At 42.6% G+C, this 24,703-nt stretch overlaps 1 protein-coding gene across 1 annotated transcript in view; it reads left to right on the forward strand.

Moving 5' to 3' along the window:
- LOC112102189 (macrophage mannose receptor 1-like) overlaps positions 1-24,703 on the forward strand; it is an 80,798-nt gene that overhangs the window by 13,422 nt on the left and 42,673 nt on the right. The window contains exons 5-12 of the mRNA XM_026649475.1: positions 1,794-1,907; positions 3,945-4,091; positions 9,767-9,949; positions 12,517-12,674; positions 15,520-15,633; positions 16,730-16,845; positions 22,324-22,472; positions 24,089-24,288. Coding sequence (XP_026505260.1) covers positions 1,794-1,907; positions 3,945-4,091; positions 9,767-9,949; positions 12,517-12,674; positions 15,520-15,633; positions 16,730-16,845; positions 22,324-22,472; positions 24,089-24,288 — 1,181 coding nt within the window. The remainder of the gene's footprint in view (positions 1-1,793; positions 1,908-3,944; positions 4,092-9,766; positions 9,950-12,516; positions 12,675-15,519; positions 15,634-16,729; positions 16,846-22,323; positions 22,473-24,088; positions 24,289-24,703) is intronic.

Here is a 24,703-nt window from a genome sequence, read left to right on the forward strand (position 1 = left end):
CTTATATCTTCAAAGTACTTTATGCATGTTAATTCATCCTCATAATACTGTGAGGTAAGTAAGAAAATATTTTGAGCATGTTACAATAGTCAGATGACAAACTTGCCTGTGCTGTAAGTGTCTTCCATTTTTTAAGCTTAGAAAAGGATTATTTTTTCTAATTACTGTATCTAATAATATTTATAGCATATTTTCCCTTAAACTTTTATTTTCGAGTTAAAAATCCTGTCGAACACAGAAATCATGGCATAGGTAGGACCTCCAGGGTTTCCTGACACATTAAGTTCTTGACTTGTTGAACCTCGTCAGATTGCAGCACCATACTGGTACATTCAAGCACTGTTTCTTTTAGATTAGAGAATATGAACAGTCTTGCATCATATCATCTAGCACAGGGGTTCTCAAACTTAATTGCTGTGCAACCCTCTTCTGACAACAAATATGACTACTCAACCTCAGGAGGAGGGAACAAAGGCTGAGCCCGCCCATGCCCTGCTGCCCTGGGTCGGGGGGCCAAAGCCGAAGCCCAAGGTTGTGGGGCTCAGGCATTGGCTTCAGCCCCAGGCCTCAGCAAGTTTAACGCCAGCCCTGGCAACCCCATTAGAACAGGGTCGCGACCCGCTTTGCGGTCCTGACCCACAGTTTGATAACTGCTGATCTAGCACATATTTAAATTGCATGATTGACAGCATCAAAGGCATTTTGTTCTAGATATTCTATCACCATGATCCTATACTATTAGCAAAGCAGAAATAAGTGACCCATATCAGTGCAATGTTTTTTTGAGATCAATGAAGCCCTATGTTAAAATTGGACATTCAGTAGTCAGTCAAGTAACCTTCCAAAGCCTTAAAGAGAAGTAAGAGGTAAACTATAGAATAATAAGCTCTAAACTTGCTAATGCTTACATATGTGAGTAGTCCTATTGACTTCAATGGGGCGACCCATACAGGAAGTTACTTATGTGTTTAACTGTTTCCAGGATTGTGATCATAATCTGGAAATTGATTATGGTGATATTGACTTGATCAGTAGCAGGAAAATGGTTGCAGACCTGAAAGCAGGTGAAACAGAAGAAGTTGCAAGTCTAACTAGAAGAAAAAGACACAGGGATTATTTTTAATGTCTCTCAATAAAATATGAATAGTATTTTTGCATGTTACAATATCTTGTACATTTTAAGCTCTTTAAATATGTACAGTAATTTATTACTGTTTGCCATGAAATACCAAAAATGATGCAGGTTGTGCAAGTGGATGAGTTAATATTTGCTGGCGGAATATTAACTTTTGCATTTCTGACCTATTGTGATTTAAACCTTGCAACCCTAATGGAGTATTAACATAAATTTTGCGTTTTATAGTGTCAAGAGTAAAGTGGTTAGTCTTATCTTTGTGTGCATGTGTTTATAGTAGGCACACTTAAAAAGCTCATTCAGTTTTAGATGCATTACTCATTGTAGCAAAATTCTCTGTACTTAAAATTGGGAATACTGGAACCAGTAATACCTTTAATGCTAGAATGAACTGTAAGTGCCTCCACTGCTTAAACTTCCCATACTGCCAAATAATTTGAAATCAGACTCACTTGATCCGTACAAATTGAGTAGTCATGCTTTGTGCAGGGTGCCAAATGATGAATGAGAGTGGATGGTATTCAAGTCCTCAAGTGACCGGCTGGCTTGAAGCTGCAACAGAACCCTTCTGCAGCCACTACTCCTTAGACTGGAATAGCATCTGCCGTTGCTTTGCACCCCAATGGTGACCTTTTCTGTCTTTCTCTTGGTTATCTAGGATTAACTAGGACTATGAGTTCTTCACTCTGGTTTGGTCTTAACAGTTTGAATTTCAACAATGGATGGCAATGGAGTGGTGGTAGCCCTTTCAGATACTTAAACTGGGTTCCAGGTAAGTATAAATTGGTTTGGTAATCAATTTTAGAGGCAAAATTTTGCTCTTAGCTCAATGTAATGGATTTCAGCTCCAGTGTTCTACTCTTTCGATGTGCATGGAACTTGTTTAACTTGTGTTAAAAGGAGCTGAATGTGGACATACAACAGAACTCATCTCGTGTTTATCAAGAACAGAATTCTGCACTTAATTCAAAAATAAAAAATAGAAATCATAGCTTCTAAACCCAGAAAAATGTTTGAAATCTTCATGGTATTTACGTTTTGTTCACATGGCATCTAAATTTCCCATATGTCATATCCTATTTCTCACCTTAGATATAATTAGCGAACTGCTGGTGCTTCATAGAAAACTTTGAACTGTGTTCTTGTTAGAGACGATGTTACTTGTATATTTGTCCTTTTTAAAATATTTGGGACATTTGCATGAAAATAGGACTTTCTTTTTTAAGCATTAATATGTTCCAGGGCAGTTAAACACAAAAATCAATAGGACATGAAGCACTTTATTTTAAGCAGCATAAAAATATTAAGTTCACTGGGTGAAATTCTATAGCATTTGTTATGCAGGAGGTCAGATATGTACAATAGTGGAGAATGGAATAAATATTACCAAAGAGTGAAAATCACCCTTCGTACAGACAGCCAGTGCAAGAACCTCCCTGCTAGTTATAGCCAGTACAGGGGCTACACAGGATGCAATATACTGAGTGCACCACAGAAAGACTCTACATACCAGCCCCACATAGGCTGGTGGAAGGCTTTCATTGCTTGAGATGAAGTTGTACCAACGAAGGGGACTGCTCATGGTTGTAAGACTTACATCCACTATATGTGTTTGTAGGATCAGTAGCAGCCTGGTCAAAAATAAATAAATAAATAAAATAAAATTACATAATGAAAAAAACTCACTTAAGTGGTCAGATGCCAACATATAGAGCTAGCCTGTGCCATTCACAGGAGCGTGCAGGCTAAGAACCAGTTTCAGTTGAACGTTCTCATTTATTAAATCAACTTGCTGATTTTTATTTTACTTTTTATTTTTGATAATGACGCCCACATCCGAGAGGAATGTGCATCATATAAATGAAAATATTACTAATAAAGTAATTATTGTAATAATAAAATAGCAGCAATAACATAAAACAATTTCAGTTGAGCATTCTTACACATTAAAAAGTATTGCTTTGCTGTGATATATGAACTATATTCATATATACTTGTATAGATCATATACCTTTTGTGTTCAAAGGCTGAAGAGAAAAACAGGATTAGTATAATAATATTAAAGCGGATTCAGGAAAACTCTTCTAATTTACTGTAGTGATTTAATCATTATACAGTAGTTTACTACTTTTCTCCTATAGGTTTTCCCCCACCCTCCTTCCTGGAAGTTCCTTGTCAGTTTCTAGCACAAATATCCTGTTGTTGTCATTTGTTTGGACAAGTTGGCAAGCAACTTTTCAGATTGTCATCAGTTTTTGCAGTTAGCTAATTAATTACCTACCAAGTCTTTAAAGTGATAGTCAAACCCTGGACTTGGCCAGTCCACTGCATCTCATTGAAGTGGTCCTTTTCCTGGGCCTGGTAGACTGCCTCTTGTGCTCCAGAGTCTGTGCATTCTTCTTTTGAAAAGGAAAAAATCAAGAGCCTAGCCCTTGCAGTTGTGAAGAAAATCTTCAAAATCTAAACTGGTTAAAAATTGGAGTGTGCAGACACCCTGAAAGAATAGCTCTGAGAAGTGTGAACAGCCCCATTCATCTCAATCAACTGTTTACTCTGAATTCTATTGATTATCTAAATGTCTGCATTGTTAATTATTTCATTGCTGATCAAAGCAGACGAGAAAAAGTTGCTGGAATGATGGGGAAATGATGCTGCATTTTTTAAATCGGACCCCTGCTGATTAAAATTGGTAAAACAGTATTGGAATTAAATGACAAAGAATTAGAGTAAGGGCCACACACATGTTTTCTTTAGATAGTGATGTGCTTATATGAAAGTTCTCTGGTTTTGTATCTATTTCTCATCAAAGGAAGTCCCTCCCCAGAGCCTGGAAAAATCTGTGCAGCCTTGAATCCTGGAAAAGGTGCTAAATGGGAAAACCAGGAATGTGATCAGAAACTTGGCTACATTTGTAAAAGAGGAAATGCCACTTTAGAGTCTTTCATTATTCCTTCAGGTAGGTTGGTTGATACAATAAATCAATAATGGCAATTATTGTAAATGCTATGTAATTAGAGTCTGAAAAGATGAGGAAAGAGTAAGAGTGGCCTCAGGACTCTGCAGCTGACGGTGTAAACGAAGATCCCACCTCAGAATGAGTGGAATTCCACTGCTCCCCCCACACAATCTGCCTTCTCCCTTGGCCTAAATCCCTGGACTAGCAGAAAGTGGCTGAGTTCCCCTTTCCATGAGCAAACAGAAGGGCCCCTCTGTGCACAGTTCTTGGGGGAATGATGTGCCCCAGAGATGTCATTGTCAGTACATGAAATAGGTTAAAGTCTTCTTTTTGAAAAAGGACAATGGAATCGTCTAAAACATCAAATTTTCATTTGCTGAAGAGAATCTGAGGGGTAGCCGTGTTAGTCTGAATCTGTAAAAAGCAACAAAGGGTCGTGTGGCACCTTTAAGACTAACAGAAGTATTGGGAGCATAAGCTTTCGTGGGTAAGAACCTCACTTCTTCAGATGCAGGCTTACCCACGAAAGCTTATGCTCCCAATACTTCTGTTAGTCTTAAAGGTGCCACAGGACCCTCTGTTGCTTTTTGAAGAGAATCTGTTGCTATTTGTTATCACATTTGATACCTTGTAATATAAAACTAAATACACTTAAAATACCACAGCAACACAGATGCAGCTGCACCTCTGTAGTGCTTCAGCAAAGACCCTATCTATGCCAATGGGAGGGGTTCTACCATCACTGTAGTTAATCCATCTCCCCAAGAGGCGGTAGCTAGGTTGACGCTGTACATGGGGGCTTAGGTCAGCTTAGCTATGTCTCTCAGGGGTATGGATTTTTTCAAACCCCTTTGAGACGTGGCTATGCCTATGAAGGTTCCCAGTGTAGACCAGCCTAACTTGCCAAGGCATTTTGGTATCGGGTGGCAATGGAATTTTTTAGAGAGAGTATTTTAAGAAGTATTTTGTTTCTTAGGAAGAAACATGCATATAGATCTAGGACCAGTTGAATGTATGTAGTGAAAACACAAGGTAGTACTGGGCAGGAAAATACCACTTAGCTTGAAAGCTATTCCCTTAAAATCTCTTTGTGCCATCTCCATATTTTGTCACTGTTTCTGTCCCCCCCCAGCATTCCCCTCTTTTTCCAGAAAAATGCCCAGATGTCTCCTTACATCCATATGGTTTTATTTTCAGTGACCTTTACTGGTACCCTAGTCTATATCTTTACTACTCTTTGACCAAAATGGTCTGCCTGAATTTCCAAACCTCTAATGGGTTCCAGTGCTGCAATCTACATATACAAAACAATATGCCTGCATACACGGGGTGGTAGGTTTGTAGAATTTTTGGTAGTGCCCAGAACGGGTCCAGGTCCCGCCCACCCCCCACACCTGCCTAAGGCTCTGGGAGGGAGTTTGGGTTTGGGAGGGGGTTTGGGGTGCAGGCTCTGGTAGGGGGTTTGGGGTGCGGGCTCTGGGATGTAGTTTGGGTGCTGGGTGCAGGCTCTGGGCTGGGGCAGGGAGTTGGGGTGCAGGAGGGGGCTTGGGGTGCAGGCTCTGGGAGAGTTTGGGTGCAGGACGGGTGTGGGCTCTGGGAGGGAATTTGGGTGCTGGGTGCGGGCTCTGGGCTGGGACAGGGGGTTGGGGTGCAGGAGGGGTTGTGGGACATGGGGCTGGGCTGGGGATGAGGAGTTTGGGGTGCAGCAAGCAGGCTACCCCCGGGGCTGAGGGCCAGAGAGGACGACTCCCCCCAGCCCTCTCCCCACTGGCAGCAGCGAGCTCTGGGGGAGGGGAGGACCCCTCCACGACTCTCTCGCATGACACTCACCCAAGCCCCCCCCCAGACTGCTGCTCAGGAGGTCCAGCCAGGATAAGCTCCCCCACCCCCGGAGTCGACTTGGAGTCACCTGCCGGGGCGGGGGTGGGGGGGCTGCCATGCGCCCTCCTCCCCTCTGCAGGTGCAGCAGCTGTCTCAGCCTGCCCCCGGCTCCGCTCCCTTATAGCCGGTAGCAGCTGGCAAGGGAGCACAGTGCGGAGCTGCAGGGGGAAGCCGCCCGCTGCCCAGGGTAGGTAGGGACACTGGGCGCAGGCGCATGGGGGTAGCAGGCAGGGCTGGGGGACGCTCCAGGGGAGGTGCGTGGGGGCGGCAGGTGAGGCCGGGGGAGGTGCGCAGGGGTGGCACGCGGGGCCGGGGGAGAGAGTAAGTAAATGCGATGACAGTAGCAATATGGTGTTGGCAGAGATGCACACAGTAAAGCAATTTACTAAATGTCCATTGGGAGTAAGAGTCATGGAAGGAAGCAGGATGTGATCTTGCAAAGTGCTGTGTATCCTCAACTCCCTTTGATATAAAGGGTAGGTGGTAGCACTTGGTGCCTTCCAGGACCTGGTCCCCAAGAAGGAAGGAAAAAAGTGGCCTAGGTCCCAATACAACAGTGCACTTAAGCACGTTTGACATTAAGAGTGTTGGTTAAAGTCAACCCTAGAGATTATGGGTTGCATCTAGCCAGGCTGTGTATATGAGTTATGGGAGAGCAGAGTGTTCATTACATGACAGTCTATAACTAAATGCAATCCAAATGATGGTACTGCAAACTGCCCAAACTATTTGTAGTACCTGTGTAGCCCTTTACTTTTGTAAAGGAAGAGGATTTTCATGAACTCAAGGAATATGCTGGTCTAATGCTGCAAAAATCTATTTTTCCATTAGAGGACCACAGCAATCTAATTTAAAAAAAAAAAATTGGCATGGCAAAGTCTGAGGGCTTCAAAGCATTTGAGATGAAAGAGTTTGCATCCTGACACTGATATGTGGATCAGCAGGAGACTATTAATTCCATCTTCATAACTGTCTTATTATTTGTCATCTGTGTTAACCTGCATGACAAGATCTTAAGCAGCTATGTTTTGTTCTCTCTACTCTTGCTTTTTCATCTCTCATAGTCTAAATGTAGTGTGTGTCATATGGGATGAGGACTTCTACATAGTGCCTGGATTTGCTTGTCCAAAATTTGATTGTCCTAGGTATTGTTGCCCCTTTTGGCGTGAGCAGGTAGCTGAAGTTCAGGAACTCACAGAGTTGTTTCAGTTAGGGTGAGAAATAGATTATATGATTCAGGTGCATTCTTGGTATAATCTTCTTTATTTACAAAGAATGTACACAAAGTTCTGTTTCCCTGAACAGAGTAGAAACAAACAGCAGCAGGCAGTTTCCTAGCTCAGAAATCCCCTAGTCTGCTACTGCAGCAAATTCTGTGCCCAAGAAGCTGCTCTTCCACTTCTTCTCAGGTTTGCACTCATAGCTGCTTCTTCTGTCTTTCTGCCTCCAACACACAACCTGCAACCAATATCCTAGCCCTTACGTTGCTGCCAAAGAAACCTCTCAGTCCTTATGGCTTAGCTGTGGCCTGCCTTGCAGTCTAGTGTCTTGAATAGTGACCTCATGTCCCCCAGCTGTACTGTATAAAGGGCCTTGATTGCACCATCTACACAGCCTGAAAGACTGTTTGGCACACCCATTGGCTTTAATGAGGTCTGTGGTTGTCTTTAGTTCCAAGACTCACCTGGTGGCAGCCATTAGCATCAGCACACAAACAGTTCACAGAAGAATGCAAAAATTGTGTTGGACATGCATACAGGGCTAGATTTTTTCAAAGCCAGACCCTTACTCCTACAGACATGTCCTGACAAATTTTTAACAGCATATGCCAAAGGTGCATGCTACATTGAGCAGTTGTGCTGTAAATGTGTGTGTATTGCACGAGTAACTGCATGCTAATTAGCATCATTCTCTATCTCAAATTGGATGTGCAATTGCAACCTGACACAGCTTTGGATGCCTGGTTAGGTATGTTCAGGGTATATACTAAATCCATCTGCCCAAATGCATCCTCTTCTCTACCCCCAATGATCTTAATTATGAAACACTTGAAATTTTTGGTGCACAGAATTTTGTGCTACAGGACTTCTGCCCTTGTTCTAGTCCAAGTAATGCTGCTTACTAAGCCCATATGTAGTTTATAATTTCTGTGCAACAAGTATGCTAGCTGGCTTTCCGTGCAGCTATATTCTATGTATGCTAACCTTTGATGGAGTAGCCCGCTAAGGCTGAATTGTATTATGGGGCTTATAAAACAACAAGGTGATTGCTGGCAGTACCCTAGTGCAGCCTCATGTAATGAACTTAGAAACAGAAACATTTGGAGGTCTAATTTTCTTTAATAAAGAAGGAGGAAGGACTTCTTTAGAAAATACTCCTAAAACAACTATTGTTGTTGTTATTGTTTTCTTTCCTAATGCAAGAGAGCCAACTCTCCTGCCTCTCCTCGGACGTATGGGGCTAGTCCATTAAATGCTTATATGTGGGAGTGAAGTTATATACATGGATTTTTGCAGGATTAGGGCTTTGTGATATAAGTACTTCTCAGAGGTGAGATAGTGCTTCTGTATGTTACTTCTCTCAGGAATTTCTGTTATATGATATCCACTAGCTTCACAATATGAACATTTTATTTTTAATATTTGAAAAAAACCTCTGCCCAAGTATGGAATTTTACAATGTCTATATGTTTAAATTGTAAGGGGCCTTTCCCCATCTATTATGGTTGCCCAACACTTTCCATTATAATACCCTGTTTTCAGTTGCTTATACTTTGCCAAACTTTAACCGTTTGTATGGAAATTTTCCATACCAGGTGTCTGCCTCAGGCTGACTTCTTTTGGGAAGGTTCTGGTAAAATGTCCAGCCACTTCTCAGACTGAGGTTAGGAGGAAATGTGGTGGTTTGAACACGTTAATAATATTCTTCCAACCCTTTAATTGAGAAGTGCTAGCATCTCCATTCTTTGGAGCCAGGGCTTGACGTTTGGCAAGCTGTTTACCTCAATGTGACAAGATGTACCTTTTGCCACTCCAGTGAAAATTCACCCAAATTTGGCCAAATTATAAGCCACCAAAATAATTCAGTTCACACATGCTTAGTAGAGACTTCAGCAGCTAAACCCTTGGAAGACTCTCTCCATCTGCACTGCACCTGATCCCTCCTGACACAGCTTCTGTATGCTGACCGGACTGTGCATGAGCAGTCCTCACAAAGTGACTGAGCATGCTCCATCCTGAGGTAGCAGGGGCTGAGCAGGACTTTGATGACTATTGCTCTTCCTGGCTACCTGGGGCTGCTGTGGCGCTAGGCACAGGCTCAGGGAAGGGAGACTGTCTGCCCTGTGCTGACAGTGCTGCCCCTGCTGGTGTCCAGACATGGAGCTGAAGGAGGAATTCTGATCTGAATGCAGAGGGATGAGAAATGGTAGAGGAAGAGGACTGAGGAGTCAGATTATTAAAGTTTGTATTATAATGCATAGGCACAAGGGGGCTGAATTAAGGTGGCACAAACACCTTAATTCCGTCATTGCCTAACTTTTCAGTGTTTGTCTTTGCTACCTTAGCAATCTTTTAACATTTTTTTGATGTATTTTTTATTTATCTTCACATGCTAAATGCTTTTAGTCTTACTTGAATGTGCTTTATTTTTCTATGGTGAATTCAGCATGCAATACCAGACAGACCTGCTACTCTTCATAAAGGACAAAAGGAAAGATGGTGGTTGTTTATGTAATTTTCTATTCCTTTTTTTTTGTACTGGTCTGAAATCTTTCATTGTCATTTTTCCTTCAGAGACTAATGTGCCTATTAAATGCCCTGCTCAATGGATGTCATATGCAGGTCATTGTTACATAATTCAAAGAGACACCAAAATATGGAAAGAAGCCTTAACTTCATGTAGAAAGGAGGATGGCGATCTGGCCAGTATCCACAACGTTGAAGAGTACAGCTTTATTGTCTCGCAGCTTGGGTACAGTGAGTATTTCTACAGGGTCCTATCAATATGTATATTGAAAAATGAACAGTAATGCCCCAAGTACACTGGGTGCACTTCAGAAGTTCCAAAAGCTTGAAAGAATCAACTTGTACCAGAGAGAGTCCTTATCTTTAAAAGGGGGGAATCTTTCAGAATGGTGGAACTTTCCACGTGTCTGATGCCGTGTTGCCAAAGAATGACGGCACCACACCTTATGCAGGGTGGGGAGGACATTGTCTTGCTTGCTGGGGGAGAGGGAATAGCACTTTATGGGCAGGGGTGGGAAAGAGGCTCAGAGGCTGCAGCAAAAGAGGTGGCGACGCTGACTCATCCCCCAGCAGCCTGAAGGGCTGGGGAGTTGAAAAGGGACTAGCCCAATGGGAGAATCCCCTTTTCCCTGCACAAAGCAGAGCAGCACCCACCATTATTCCCCTTGTAGGTTGCAAAATACCAGGTTTGGTCGGGACCTGCTGTGGGCGCCCGTGCACAACATCCTTTCTAGGGGGGCTGGGAAGGAATTTTTCCCTCACCTCCAGTTTGGTGTAGGCGGAGTGAGGTTTTGTTCACCTTCCCCACAGCGGGTTCACCTTCCCCACAGGAGGGCTTTGTTATGGTGAGCAGGGACGAGAGTTGCAACTGATTATGTAAGTGTGGGGCGGGTGTCCAGCACAGGTAATCCATAGGGAAGGGATACAGTGACCGTTGGGTGATTGTCATAAGAGGCCATGGGAGGCTAAGCCTCCCCAAACAGCTGGCCTGCCACCTTTAGCAGCTCTTGCAATGGCAAAGAGAGCAGTGCATTGTGGTAGCTATCCCACTGTGCAGTGGGCCGCAGGGTGCTTTGGGAAGGGTTTGCAATGCCTCATGGGGCAGGCACAACGTCACATGATGCAGGTTTCCCAATCTCATTGTTCCATGGGCATCCTACTACATCGCCAGCTGCAAAGTGGGGGGAGGAGGGCAGAGTGTATGACAGGGAGTGTATGGGGGGGCGGGAGGAGACGGTGTGTTTTGTGGGACAGAGAGTGTGTCAGCTTGCAGTCTTGTAAGTTCAGACAGCTGCAGGAAGCAACCAGTCCTGAGGCAGGGGAAGGGGGAAACTCAGACATCAGCCCCCCCCGCCTCCATCCCCAGCTCTCTGCACAGCAATCTCTCTCTCTCTCGCTCTCACATACATACATACATACATACATACATATGCCTGCCTCGGGTGTTCATCAGCACGAGCCTGAGCATTCCACATTAATGGTTTGCTTTGTGTCCCAGAGCAGATCAGCACAGCATGCAAGGGCTGTCAGAAACAGCTTTGAAAGGGGAGGGGCACATGTCTCCAGGGCAGCCGAGTGCAAAACAATGAGCAAAGGCCACTTGAGGGATTATGAGACACTTCCGGAGACCAATTGATTGCTTTCTGCACTGTAATGTGTTTATACTGCCAATACAGTGCTGGAGTCTCTGTGCTTTTAAGGCTTACGACTCTTGTGGAAGTGGGTTTTTTTTGTCTCCATGAGAGTCATAAGCCTTAAAGTGCAGTCTATGTATATGACAGGTCACAACAAGTGGATACAACAGACAGGGGGAGCACAAGATAACAGTGAGAAATTTATGATTAGTGTACTAAACAGTGGTCACACAGCACATCAGACGTCGAGCCATTGTCATGTATTTTGTAGGCATCATGGTTGAGTTGAGTTATAGGAGAGATCTGGAGGAGAATAATATGGTGGCTTTGTGGATTTTTACAGCTGTTCCCCACACAAAGGGGAGCATGGGGGAAAGTATTAAGGTATTTGTGGGAAAAATGGACTGATAGGTGATAGACTGGCATGATTGTTGGAGTGAAGACGGGGGGGTCAATGGATCTATACTAAACAAGAGAGGATGGATAGGGTCTGGATAAGATGTGAATGACTTGAGAAATGAAGACAAATAGTTTTGCTTGGTGTGGAGGGATGTGAAGAGGGGGAAATCCAAACAGCTCCTACTGCACATTTTAGTTGGGGTAGGAATAAAGTATTCTCAAGAACAGGAATGACCTGCAGTATGTTGGGAAAAGTGACAAGTATTTTGATTGTCAACTCTACAAGATAATGCATATTTTTTTTTAAACAATAAGAATGAGGACAATTCTGCTTTGCTCATTGTTTGTACTGAAGAGTAGCAACATAAGGAAAGTACATACTTTTTTTTTTTTTTAAAAAAAGGGCCATTTTTAGAAATTCATGAAAGGCTATTTAGGTTGCAGCAATTTACAAGAAATCTGAACCTGGAAAGCGGAGCTAAAAATAATTCTGTTTTTAATGATAATCCAGTTTAGATAAATTAGCATTTTGGAGGAAATCTGAGACCTAGCTATTGTAGTCAGGTTATCTCCCCGGTTTGGGGAATGACCCTTCCTGATAAAATTAGACGTGTGAAGAACAGTCAGCATGTTTTATGAAGCAGAGACTTACTTCCAGAAGCTGTTTCTTAAACTTCCTGAGTATAAATTCTTCATTCTAGAATGGAACTGAAAGTTCATACTGTGTAAAATGATTATTAGCAAATCTCCTAATTTGATTTTTAGAGCCAACAGATGAGCTGTGGATTGGACTGAATGACAATAAGGTTCAGATGTATTTTGAATGGAGTGATGGGACTCCTGTGACATACACCAAGTGGCTACGTGGCGAACCAACCCATGCGAACAACAGGCAAGAAGATTGTGTTGTCATGAAAGGACAGGTAAAGTAATCCAGTTATATCTGTATCATGTGAGCCTGTTTTTCTTTTTATCCATTTTTCTACCCAAGAGCATAGGAATTGGGGGTAATATTATATGAAGTAACTTTTGTTGCTCCAAAGGTTTTTAGAGTTACTTTTGTGGGAATCTAGTCAGTGTTTACATGTGCTATGAAGTTGTTTTCATTAGTTTCATAATAAATGGGCAAGAGAGGCCATACAATGACTTTTCTCAAAGGTTAACTCCTTGTGTTGCTATGAAGCACTCTGAGTCTACTACTCTGTAGGTCTCCCATGAATTTGGGCTTCAGAAGAATACGCCTACCTATTCCATGAGACACATGAACATGTGTGACTGTGGCTTCCAGGAGAATGGAAAAAATAAAGAAATTTGTTTAAGACTTGGGAATTTTTCTGCTTTGGCTGGGCAGAGGCTGTATAACTTAACAAATTGCACAGATTTATAAACTTCACTAAGAAAATATATTAAGGAGAAATCCTGTTAATAAAAGAGCCTGACTTTCTGGAAAAACATTTGGATCCCAGACCTTGGGCTTATGTGGGCTAGATATATTGCATGAATGTATTATAAATTCTTTGTTGGGTGTGCCCTGTTCATTTATATATGCAAGAAAAGGGATTATTCAGTGCATTAAGACAAACCATTGCAGAGAACTATTGTCAGGCTGCTTTGATAAGGGCTACCTGTTAGCACTACTCCCAGAAAAATGAGGTACAGCTTCAGCAGTGACAAATATGATAAGCAAATAGAAAGAGTTTAGATAAGAGAGTCTGGTAAGAGATAGTCATGCAGGGTACAGCTATATGACACCAGCAAAAAAATTTTTTTGCCAGATCTGTGATGGTGTGAAAGATTTGTACTTACCACCCACTGCAGGTTCACCTATTTATCAAGGCAAACATAGTTTTCAATAGCAAAACCTACATAAGAATGGCCATACTGGGTCAGACCAAAGGTCCATCCAGCCCAGTATCCTGTCTACCGACAGTGACCAATGCCAGGTGTCCCAGAGGGAGTGAACCTAACAGGTAATGATCAAGTGCTCTCTCTCCTACCATCCGTCTCCACCCTCTGACAAACAGAGTCTATGCAAACCTCCTTTTCATTTTACAAAATGTCTCAAAGGTGAAAGAGGAGGAATAAATATACAATACAAATAATCTTTCCAGCTGTCCTGAAAGCTGCACAAGGCTTATATATGGCAGACCACTTAGGCCTAGGACTAAAGAAATATGAAAGAAATCTCAGCACTTGCTTCTCTTGGCAGGTCTTGAGCTAGAGGATCTTAATATTGGAATACATTTATACCTTAAAAATCTCTTAGGTCACTTTTTATGGGTTTTTAAGTCTGTCTCGGGGAAAACAAACAAATGAAATTATGTATGTATTTTCATATTTGCCACTGACAGCATTGGCAGAGGAATACTGTACTTTTTTTTTTTATCCTGTCACATCAGCCTACATCCTGAAAACAGATGTAGTTTAATGAGACAAACACATTTCATGGCAGAGCCCCAACATTTCAATAGGAGCTTTTTTTATCTTCATCGTAGTGTTGTCTGTTGTAATATTTTCCCATATCCATTCATATTTATATGGCTGATCTCAATAAGCTTAGTAGAAAGTTAGTAACCTTCGGGGATAATGGATAAGAGGAAGTTGGAAACTAATTCTAACAATAGGATATACAATACTATAGCATAGTTTGTCAGCACTTGTTTGATAAGTTATCTATTCCAGGGGCTTATGATTTCTGTACATCTACATTTAATGAGATATAGCATGCATTTAGCAATTGGTATAATCTGGTAGGACACCCATTGTTAGTGTCAGCCAATCACCATGCCTTATGCAGGAAATTCACTATCAGAAGTAATACTTGTTAAAATGGTGCTTCTGTGAAAGACATGGGAGAAAAAGGCTGCTGTTTGGAGGGCGAGAGATGTAACTCAAATATCCAGCTTGTATGCATTTGGAAGACACCTTCAATTTGCACTACATACCTAAGCACTGTCGTACTGGCAGCTGTAGGATCACCTCTGTTGCTTAGGGAATTAATATTTGAATGTTTGCTTATGAATCTCCTATATTTAAAAAAGGCTGTTAAGGTAAAACCCAACTCTAAAGTTCATAAATTAGCAAAAAGGATTTTGTTTATCCAATTCATATTTGGTCAACACTATCGCTGACAGATGTTTCTAAATGAGACAGAGGTGTGTAGTGGGTGTGCGTGTAAATATGTATGCGATGGGTACATCTCATCCAAAGTATTTAACATGAATGAACTAAAAAAAAAAATATATTTATATAAATAAAATAGCATTGGAATGAATACTTTTATTTCTTGACATTTTTGCGCACGTACCCCCCCCCCCCAAAAGGACCATGTTAAAAAGGGTTGGTCATGTAATTACCTACATTAAATTCAAGTATCAGGGGGTAGCTGTGTTACTCTATAGCCACAAAAACAGCAAGGAGTCCGGTGTCACCTTAAAGACGAACAGATTAATTTGGGCATAAGCTTTCGTGGGTAAAAAACCTCACTTCTTCAAGCTTATGCCCAAATTAATCTATTAGTCTTTAAGGTGCCATCGGACTCCTTGCTACATTAAATTCAGTAGGTCAAAACTGGCTACCCAAGGTTCATTTACTTATACTGTAGATGGAATAACTTAAAATAAATCACAGATCTACGTTTTCCCCTTTCATAGCACTACAAAAATAAATATCCATGAACATTAATAATATCAAAGAACTAATGAAAAAATGTTGAAAGACTATAAGGCCCACTTGATTGATAAATTTCTCTCCTTATGCGATTTTCAGGATGGATATTGGGCAGATCATGCTTGTGAAAAGAAACTTGCATACATCTGTAAAAGGAAACCTTTGGCAGAAGCTAGTGGAGAAGAGGAGATCATTGATCCAGGCTGTCAAAGAGTAAGTGCAAAATAAGTCATGTGAGTTGAATAAGCATGGAACAATTGAGACATTAAATACAAACCAGATTACTGTGAGGATAAGGGTGGACAGCCAAAAATTGGTCTGTATTGGCCTCACTGGAGCATCTGGCCTCCACAGTCTTCATAATGTGTAGGACATATGGCATACCTGGAAGAGTAAATAGATCTAGCTTCCAGCTGCCCTCTGGCCCATGCTTCACAATTCTGTTTTAAGTACCCCAAACCTCTAGTTCCTGTAACAGATTATTACTTTCCTGCCCTGGAATCAAGTTGTCCTTGCAGGATTGAACTTGAAGTTTATTGAGGTGAAGTAATGCTACCCTGAGGCCGGGGAGAAGGGGTGAGCACAGACTTATCAGAAGCATTTTTAAAAACTCATTCTATGTGACATTTTGTTTCATGAAACAGTATGTTATAAAGAGATATAAAAGATTTATCAACAATTTTGTGTAGCCTACATGTGACTCAGAGATGTAAGTATCTGGTTTTGTTATAGTCAAAGTAGCTTTATGAGTCTACCGTTTTTCATTAATGTATGTCTTATAGTTGATACTTTTATATATGTGTATTATACATTTAACATCCAAATCTTTCTGGGTCTTGTGTGCTTCTGAAGACCCACAATGCTTTTGTGTTGAACTAGATCCAAATTTCTGATAGAATATTCCACTTTGCTTGTCCAGTCTGCACATATAACTGAGGCAGTTTTACTGTTGGATAAGCAGACAAAGAAAAGATAACCCGAAGCTCGGCACTGGCTCAGTTTTGATTTTTTTGTTTTTTTAACGTCCTTTACGAAAGAGATATCCCTACAGGAAAAATTGAGTCAGCACTTCGCTGCTGAATAAACACTCCCATGTTCTACTTATTTCAAGGAAATATTTTGCTAACTTATTTTCCATCTCTGCTTGTTGTTCACATTGTGACCTCTTCATTCTTATTGTTTGTTAGTTGCCCCATGGTTTAGCAGTAACATTGTATTCTATATAATTTTTTTAAAACAGAATAGAAATGAGTATTACATCACAATTTGCCAACAAGCTTGTGTGATTGCCTAATATTTATTTTGACAGGGATGGAAAAGACATGGCTTTCATTGTTACATGATTGCAAGTACATTTGCATCATTTTATGAAGCCAATCAAACGTGTGGAAGGAACCAGGCTTCCCTAGCTACTGTTGAAAACAGGTATGGAAAAGGCTGCTGTTCTGACAGCTTAAAGGACCTTAGAAGGCTCAAAATCCTTAAATAGTCTAGATCATCAAAATAAAATACCCGATGCTGAGCAAAGTCAGAGACGGGCTTGAGGCAGAAAATTAGAATGGGATATCGAACCTCTCAAAACGTGTGTGTAGGTGGGTGGGTGCCCAAATCCAAGGGTGTGGGTCAGCCCACTGTAGAGATGGGTGACTGCCATGAAATTTGAATTCACCATTATATAGGGTCTGCAGAGCAAATTAGTCCCTCACTTACATCTGTGCAAACCTATTCCTGTCAGTGAGGTTGCACAGGTGTGAGTGACTGGAAATTAGTAAACAATTCTGTTGCTGATGCACACACACAAATGGGAGAATTACATTTGCTCTGTCTGAGTCGTGTTGGCTCTGCAGAGCTTACAAGAATAAAAAGCAAAAAAAAAAACAAAAAAAACACCACCCTATTTTTGTTGCCAAATAAATAGCTAGGGCTCCGAATCCCACCCAGGAAGCAGATATTCTGAGTGAGAAAGGGCTATTCTTACCTAGTTACTTTTTCTGGAGTAGAGCTGGACTTTAAAAAAAACAAGTCATCTGAGCATTTTCCGGCTATGCCAAAGGGACAGGAGACACCTGATATGCTTTTAATCAGGCCACAACTTTATTACTAGATGTTTGGGGCTACCTGGCAGATAAGTGTATAGTGCAGGTAACCCCAAGTTCATTCAGGAATTACCCAGGGGGCTCCCCTTCTTCTTCCATCTAGGTCCCCCAGCCAATTCATTACCATCCACCCCCTGCCTTGTAGGAGGGTTAAGGTGGGCTACAAGAAACGAGGGTTGGCTCCCTGCCATACCAGTCATAGGAGCCCCAGCCACCCTTCCCCTCCCCCGTTCCATTCATTTAAGCCTTTTTCCAAGCCATTTATCTGGTCACTGTATACTTTCTGCCACAAGGAGGTGCCAGCAATTAGCTTGGCTGCCTTCCCCCCAAACCCAGTAGGGTTCTCAGATATCTCCTAATGCTCCCTTTTATATCAGCCAGAACAAATCTGCAGCAAAGCCTGGCAGGGGAACCCCACCTTCCCTGAATAATTCTGGTGCCCCAGGTTGTGAAATTGCCAAGCTTCTTATGACCCCAAAGAATTTGGCCACCAACCTGTTCACATCCTCCTTGCCTTGTCCATCCAGGTGGTGTTCCACAACTCTCTGCCAGCCATGTGTTAATGTATGTCCAACCATACATTTTTTTATTTTCTCCTGGAGAAATTGAAGGATCAGCCTCAAATCCCTTTTTGGGCATCAATTCAGCCCATTTACACATCCCCAATAGTGTTTTCCAAGGTGTGCCACTGTTATATCGCTGACTGCTGATGGGTCCCCACAACGTTCAGCAGTGGCATCAGCTGGTCCAATAACATGCTCCTCCTCCTATGCCAACTCAGGCTCACCCCGTCACTGGGACCCAGTTGCGAACTCTCAAGGCTACTAGGACATTTGCCTATGCATATAGAAAACAATCCTGTGCCCACAGATCCACACTACCATCTGCTTGACTGCTATTCCAACATCTGGAATGAAATCACAACACATTAATACTGACTCACCACCTGAGGTCACACACATGTTTTGTATGCTTCTGTCGCGGTGCGCGACTCACTGCTGCGGCGCCTTCTGCTGGTCGTCTCAGGGAATTAGCGTTTCCAGCCTCCGGAGCGCTCTCTGCAGTCCGGTGTCCCACTGCCGCAGGCCCCCGTGTCCCTCCCAGGACCTGGTGACCCTTGTCTTTGGGGTGCTGCCCCCTGGCAATACCCCCGCAGTCTCAGGGTCTCCCCACCCAGGGGAACCCCCAACCCTCTATCCCCACCTTGCCTCAGTCATGGGCTATTGCCAGTTACCATCTAGCCCCCGCTCACTGGGGCAGACTGCAGTGTAAAAGCCACTCATCATAGGCAAGGGGGGTTTGGACCTGCTGCCTCTGCCTACCTATGGGCTGCCCCTCTGCAACCCAGTACCTAATTGGCCTTCCACTAGGCCGCAGTCTGGGGGGTTTCCAGGCCAGAGCTCCCCAGCTCCCTTGGCCTTCCCCCAGCCCTGCTCCACTCCAAGTACCTTTTCTCAGCTCCCTGCAGCCAGGTCCCTCCCTCTCAAAGCTAGAGAGAGTCTGTCTCTGGCTTCTGGCCCTACCCCTCTTATAAGGGCCAGCTGGGCTCGCATTAAACCAGCCTCGGCCTGATTGGGGCGTGGCCCCCATCTGAGGCTGCTTTCCCCAATCAGCCCCGCTTTTTCTTCCCTGCCACAGCCCTCTCCCCGGGCTGTTTTAAGCCTTTTAAGGCAGGAGCAGATGACCCCTCCCCCCCCCGCTACAGCTTCCTAATGCCCGTGCTCAATTGTCAGAATTGCCTCTTCCCCCATACACAGCTGTACTGCTGCTGTTGTGGCCCTGGTTCCGGATGAGTGGGAACCAAATTCCATGGAGCAGAACCAGGCTTCCCGGCTTCCCAGACAATAACAGATTCTCCCCAGCCTCCTTGATCAGTCATTGACTGTTGCAAGTTTAATATCCCTGCTTGTCCCTGCCAGTGTATGTCACACAGTTCCAAGTTCCCTCCCGCAAAGCCCCTACAGAACCCAGGAACTAGCTCGCTGATCCTGAAAGCACAAAAAATTGCTATCAAGAATGCTGCTCTGAACAAGACTGCCTAGATCCCTGAGAATGTTAACTGTGGCAGGACTACGGGACTCCTCCCTGGGGCCATTGGAATGCAACCACCCCACCAGAAACCTTTGAGTTAAAACCGCTGCGTGGATATGGATAATTATTTAGTCCACTGACAAACGTAACAGCTGGGAGGCTATTCAAGATTGTTGAGGACACCGGTTGATGGGTTGCCAGTGACACCATGTACCGCAGCACCTGCTCCTCTGTAATGGAACATAAGAACATAAGAACGGCCGTACTGGGTCAGCCCAAAGGTCCATCTAGCTCAGTATCCTGTCTACCGACAGTGGCCAATGCCAGGTGCCCCAGAGGGAGTGAACCTAACAGGTAATGATCAAGTGATCTCTCTCCTGCCATCCATCTCCACCCTCTGACAAACGAGGCTAGAGACACCATTCCTTACCCATCCTGGCTAATAGCCATTAATGGACTTAACCTCCATGAATTTATCCAGTTCTCTTTTAAACGCTGTTATAGTCCTAGCCTTCACAACCTCCTCAGGTAAGGAGTTCCACAAGTTGATTGTGCGCTGTGTGAAGAAGAACTTCCTTTTATTAGTTTTAAACCTGCTGTCTATTAATTTCATTTGCCTAGTTCTTGTATTATGGGAATAAGTAAATAACTTTTCCTTATCTACTTTCTCCAGATCACTCATGATTTTATATACCTCTATCATATCCCCCCTTAGTCTCCTCTTTTCCAAGCTGAAAAGTCCTAGCCTCTTTAATCTCTCCTCATATGGGACCCGTTCCAAACCCCTAATCATTTTAGTTGCCCTTCTCTGAACCTTTTCTAGTTCCAGTATATCTTTTTTGAGATGAGGAGACCACATCTGTACGCAGTATTCAAGATGTGGGCGTACCATCGATTTATATATGGGCAATAATATATTCTCCGTCATATTTTCTATCCCCTTTTTAATGATCCCTAACATCCTGTTTGCTTTTTTGACCGCCTCTGCACACTGCGTGGACGTCTTCAGAGAACTATCCACGATGACTCCAAGATCTTTTTCCTGATTCATTGTAGCTAAATTAGCCCCCATCATATTGTATGTATAGTTGGGGTTATTTTTTCCCATGTGCATTACTTTACATTTATCCACATTAAATTTCATTTGCCATTTTGTTGCCCAATCAATTAGTTTTGTGAGATCTTTTTGAAGTTCTTCACAGTCTGCTTTGGTCTTAACTACCTTGAACAGTTTAGTATCATCTGCGCCATTTGTTGACTGGCCTTCCCACTCCTGTAATTGCATGAATTCATTAAAACTTATCTCATAGCTCTGCCATATGAGCGCAGCCAGCTGATCTCCACACTACTCTGATAACCATCCTACCCCAAGGTTCCATAGCGCTAGCAGCATCCACTCAGCTTCTTGGCTGGCTCCTGGTGCCAGCTCCTGAAACTGGAACATCTGAAAATAAGGCAAGGTGTCTGCTATGCTAGTATCAACCCCAGAAATGGTGATAAAGTAATCAATATTCTCCTAGAGCATATTTAAGGACCATCAATTCAACCCATTCCCGCTCTGGGGGAAAAACCTGCAAGGTTTGTACAGGCCTTTGTGTGAATGGTCCTGCCACACTGCCCTCAGTTCGTTCCTGTGGAATCATTTTCTTTACAACGTAGCCCATCCATGCCTATTACATCAAAAACATTTTTTTGTTTGTTTGATATCAAATTGCTCCTAGTCCCCATAAAGAGGATCCTAAAACATGAGCAAACTAACCAAACAGAGTTGATTTCTATCTGAAAGTCCTTCACAGTTCAACCAAATACAGTGTATTTTACATGAGGAGATGATACACAATATCCAATATTACATGTTGGAGGAACGCAGAAGGGGTAGGTTATGGGGAGTCAGAACTTACTTATATTTGGTCGATGGGCCCTTTAGAATTTCTCATATTTGTTTCTGTAGTGTCTTAGTAGATCTGTATGCAAACTCTACGTGGCATAGATTGTATTTTCCTATATTTGTGTATGAGTGCATAGCACATTTCTGGTACAACTGTAATACAAATAATTAACAGCAAATTCATCTGGTCTTGGAACTAATAACAATAACAAATATGCAAATATTTTTTTAAATGTTTTGATTTTGCAAGACTCCCATCTCTATTGTATTTCCAATGAGCCTTCTATGTATTGCTGACTTTTAAGTATAGCTGACTTTTATTTCTACATCTTCCCAGCCCCATAAGCACAAATTATTTATATGATGTTCTTAGTTAACAGATTTGATTTTCATGATTGTTAGTTGAAGTAGTGAATTTTAGTTTCTGTCAATACCATCCTAGACTGCATACTTTTGTTTACTTCTTCTTTAGTATGACAGACCCTTAATCTGGAGTAGATACTTGTGGTTATTTTAACACCAAACTGCTGTCTTGCATATAGCACCAAATATTTAAAATATAGAACCACTGTAAATTCTCTAGAATTAAGATTATATTTCACCAAGATAACACTAGGTGCCTTTCTTTCCCTTCACTTGTTCACACTACTTCAGTCCTTCTGCATATAATTTTGTTTACTCTACAGAAGGAAAGGGGTGAGAGAAATTACAAATTCAAAATATGCCAAATATGTCCTCTGTGAATGATTCCACTTTATTCTGTTGTGTTGTACAAATAAATATGCCTAAACCACTCATTTAATAACTCTTGTAATATAAATGATAATGACATACTATGTACAAATATTGATTTAAAACCAATTTGACTATTGTCTTCTTTTTGTGCAGATACGAACAAGCTTTTCTAACTAGTCTGACTGGGCTGAGGCCTGAAAAATATTTTTGGATTGGTCTTTCAAATATACAAGAAAAGGGGACTTTCAAGTGGACCAATGGTGAAGCAGTCTTATTCACGCACTGGAATTCAGAAATGCCAGGTATATATAGCACTACAATATTGGTTGGGGAGTACAGGGGCCACACTGCAATACTCAATGTTTAGACAAAAAAAAATTGTAATTCCCTTAGCAATTCATTCTATATTCTCTGCTGGATTGTACAGCAGTTGGCAGTTTGCAGATGCTTCTTTGGTGAAGGGTATCATTGTCAGGAATTTTGGTTTGCTACTTTGGTGTGAATGGTGTAAGTGATCTGCGTGCCTGCATTATGTTAGCCTGCTGGTTAGTGTTGAGATGGGATTGTATACAAGCAGGGCCGGCTCTGGCTTTTTTGCCGCCCCAGGCAAAAAAGCTTCCGGCCGCCCCCCCCCTGCAGGGGGGGGGGGCGGGCAGCCGGAGCCCCGGGGGGAGGGCGCCGGGGGGCGGGCGGCCGGAGCCCCGGGGGGAGGGCGGCGAGCCCTGGCCAGGGCTCCGCTCTCCCCCCGGCGGCCGGAGCGCCGCGCCGCCCCCCTCCAGGTGCCGCCCCAAGCACAAGCTTGGTGGGCTGGTGCCTGGAGCCGGCCCTGTATACAAGCTTGGAAAAAGCTCAAATTGAAATCGGTTCTGATTTGCCATTGTAATGGGAAAGACTGAGTTAGTGTTGGGGCTGGGCTGACATGGAGTACATAGTGTGTGGTGGCTTAGAGAGAATGCTAGATAGGAAATAGGGGATGAGGTGTCTTGTGATGTACTTGACCCCATCATAATCAGTATGTTACCAGAGGGAATATCACTAAACAGTTATATAGTTAGTTTGGGGTAACCTAGCATTGAATGAGTGGGGCCAAAAAATAGAATTGAAAAGTAGCCTTGTGAATATTCGCTAAGCCATCCTAAGTGTTCATCCTAAAAACCTGTTTTTTAATATGAAAATATCATGCCATCCTGCTAACAGGCTGTCCCCAGGACAGCTTATTCTGTTGAACACCAGATTTATTTAGATCACTTTGTTATCTGAGGATATTTCAATGGATTCGATTCCATCTGCGTGGTTGTAATTCACCCCTTTGCAGAAGGCCAGCCCAATGGCTTGTGCAGCCCTTAAGTTCTGAAAATAGGGTTTAAGTAGGACTTAGGTGCTGCTAGACACCATGCTGACCATTCGCTATGCCAATAGTGAACAAAATTCTGCATTACTTTTTCATAAGATCCTGTGGTTAGCCTTTATGTTCAAATGCTTTTGATGCATGTTGAAAAATGCCCACTGGCTTTGGTAAATCATACAAGGCATGTGTAAAAGAACTGTGGGCTACATAGATACAGACACTGCAGTCATCAAAAGGGACCAAAACCGGGGTCTGTTAAAACTGAGAACATAGCACCAAAAACACAGGCCTCTACCACTTGAGTTCAGAGGAAAACTGTAGTTGTCAGAGACTAGAAGGTTGTGAAGCTGCTAGGGCCAGCCACTAAAAGGCAACAGGATGATATGTACTGACTAAGTATACTAGACATATATGTCCCTTAAATTCACTGAATGACCTTTGTGAGTTGAAAAAATTATCCATTTGAATGTGTGCAGAAATATAATTAGTTTATATCAGGACAGAATTCAAAGTTCATGAAGTTCTAGATGATACACAGTTTGGTTTTCATTTCTTTTTATATGTATAAAGGAAGAAAGTCAGGCTGTGTTGCCATGAGGACTGGAATTGCTGGTGGATTATGGGATGTTGTGAAATGTGAGGAAAAGGCAAAATTTCTCTGTAAACAGTGGGCTGAGGGAGTGACACCTCCGCCTATTCCAACAACAACTCCTGCCCCCACATGCCCAGAAGGTTGGGATTCAAACAATCGTATTAGTTTCTGCTTCAAAGTAAGTACTGCAAATAATTCTGAATTAATATAGACTCTGTACATGTTTGAAACACAGAAGTGCAAAGAAGAACTTAAACAATAATGACTTCCGTGCAGACTAGACATGTCTGCATTTTCTCTCCATCCTGAAAGGATCTCTGAGTGTTCTGTAAATAGGATTTACAAGCTATAGGTAGGGGTCACCTCACCCATCACTGAAATGCAGACACGAGCAACTATTTAATAATACACAACAATAGGCGAGAGAGGCTTGCAACTGCTCCCCTCGCTTCTCACCTCTGGTGTTCAAACCTGACTTTTCTTCTCCCACATCTGTAACTCCTATTAATTTTTAAACTGTTTTTTCCTCATTGTTTGTATTATAGTAGAGGTTGGTCTCACGAGTGCCCTCTGCTAGCTGTGGCTCAAATGTT

This window comes from Terrapene carolina, unplaced genomic scaffold (genome assembly GCF_002925995.2).
Source record: "Terrapene carolina triunguis isolate 2854851 unplaced genomic scaffold, T_m_triunguis-2.0 Scaffold84, whole genome shotgun sequence".
NCBI lineage: Eukaryota > Metazoa > Chordata > Testudines > Emydidae > Terrapene > Terrapene triunguis.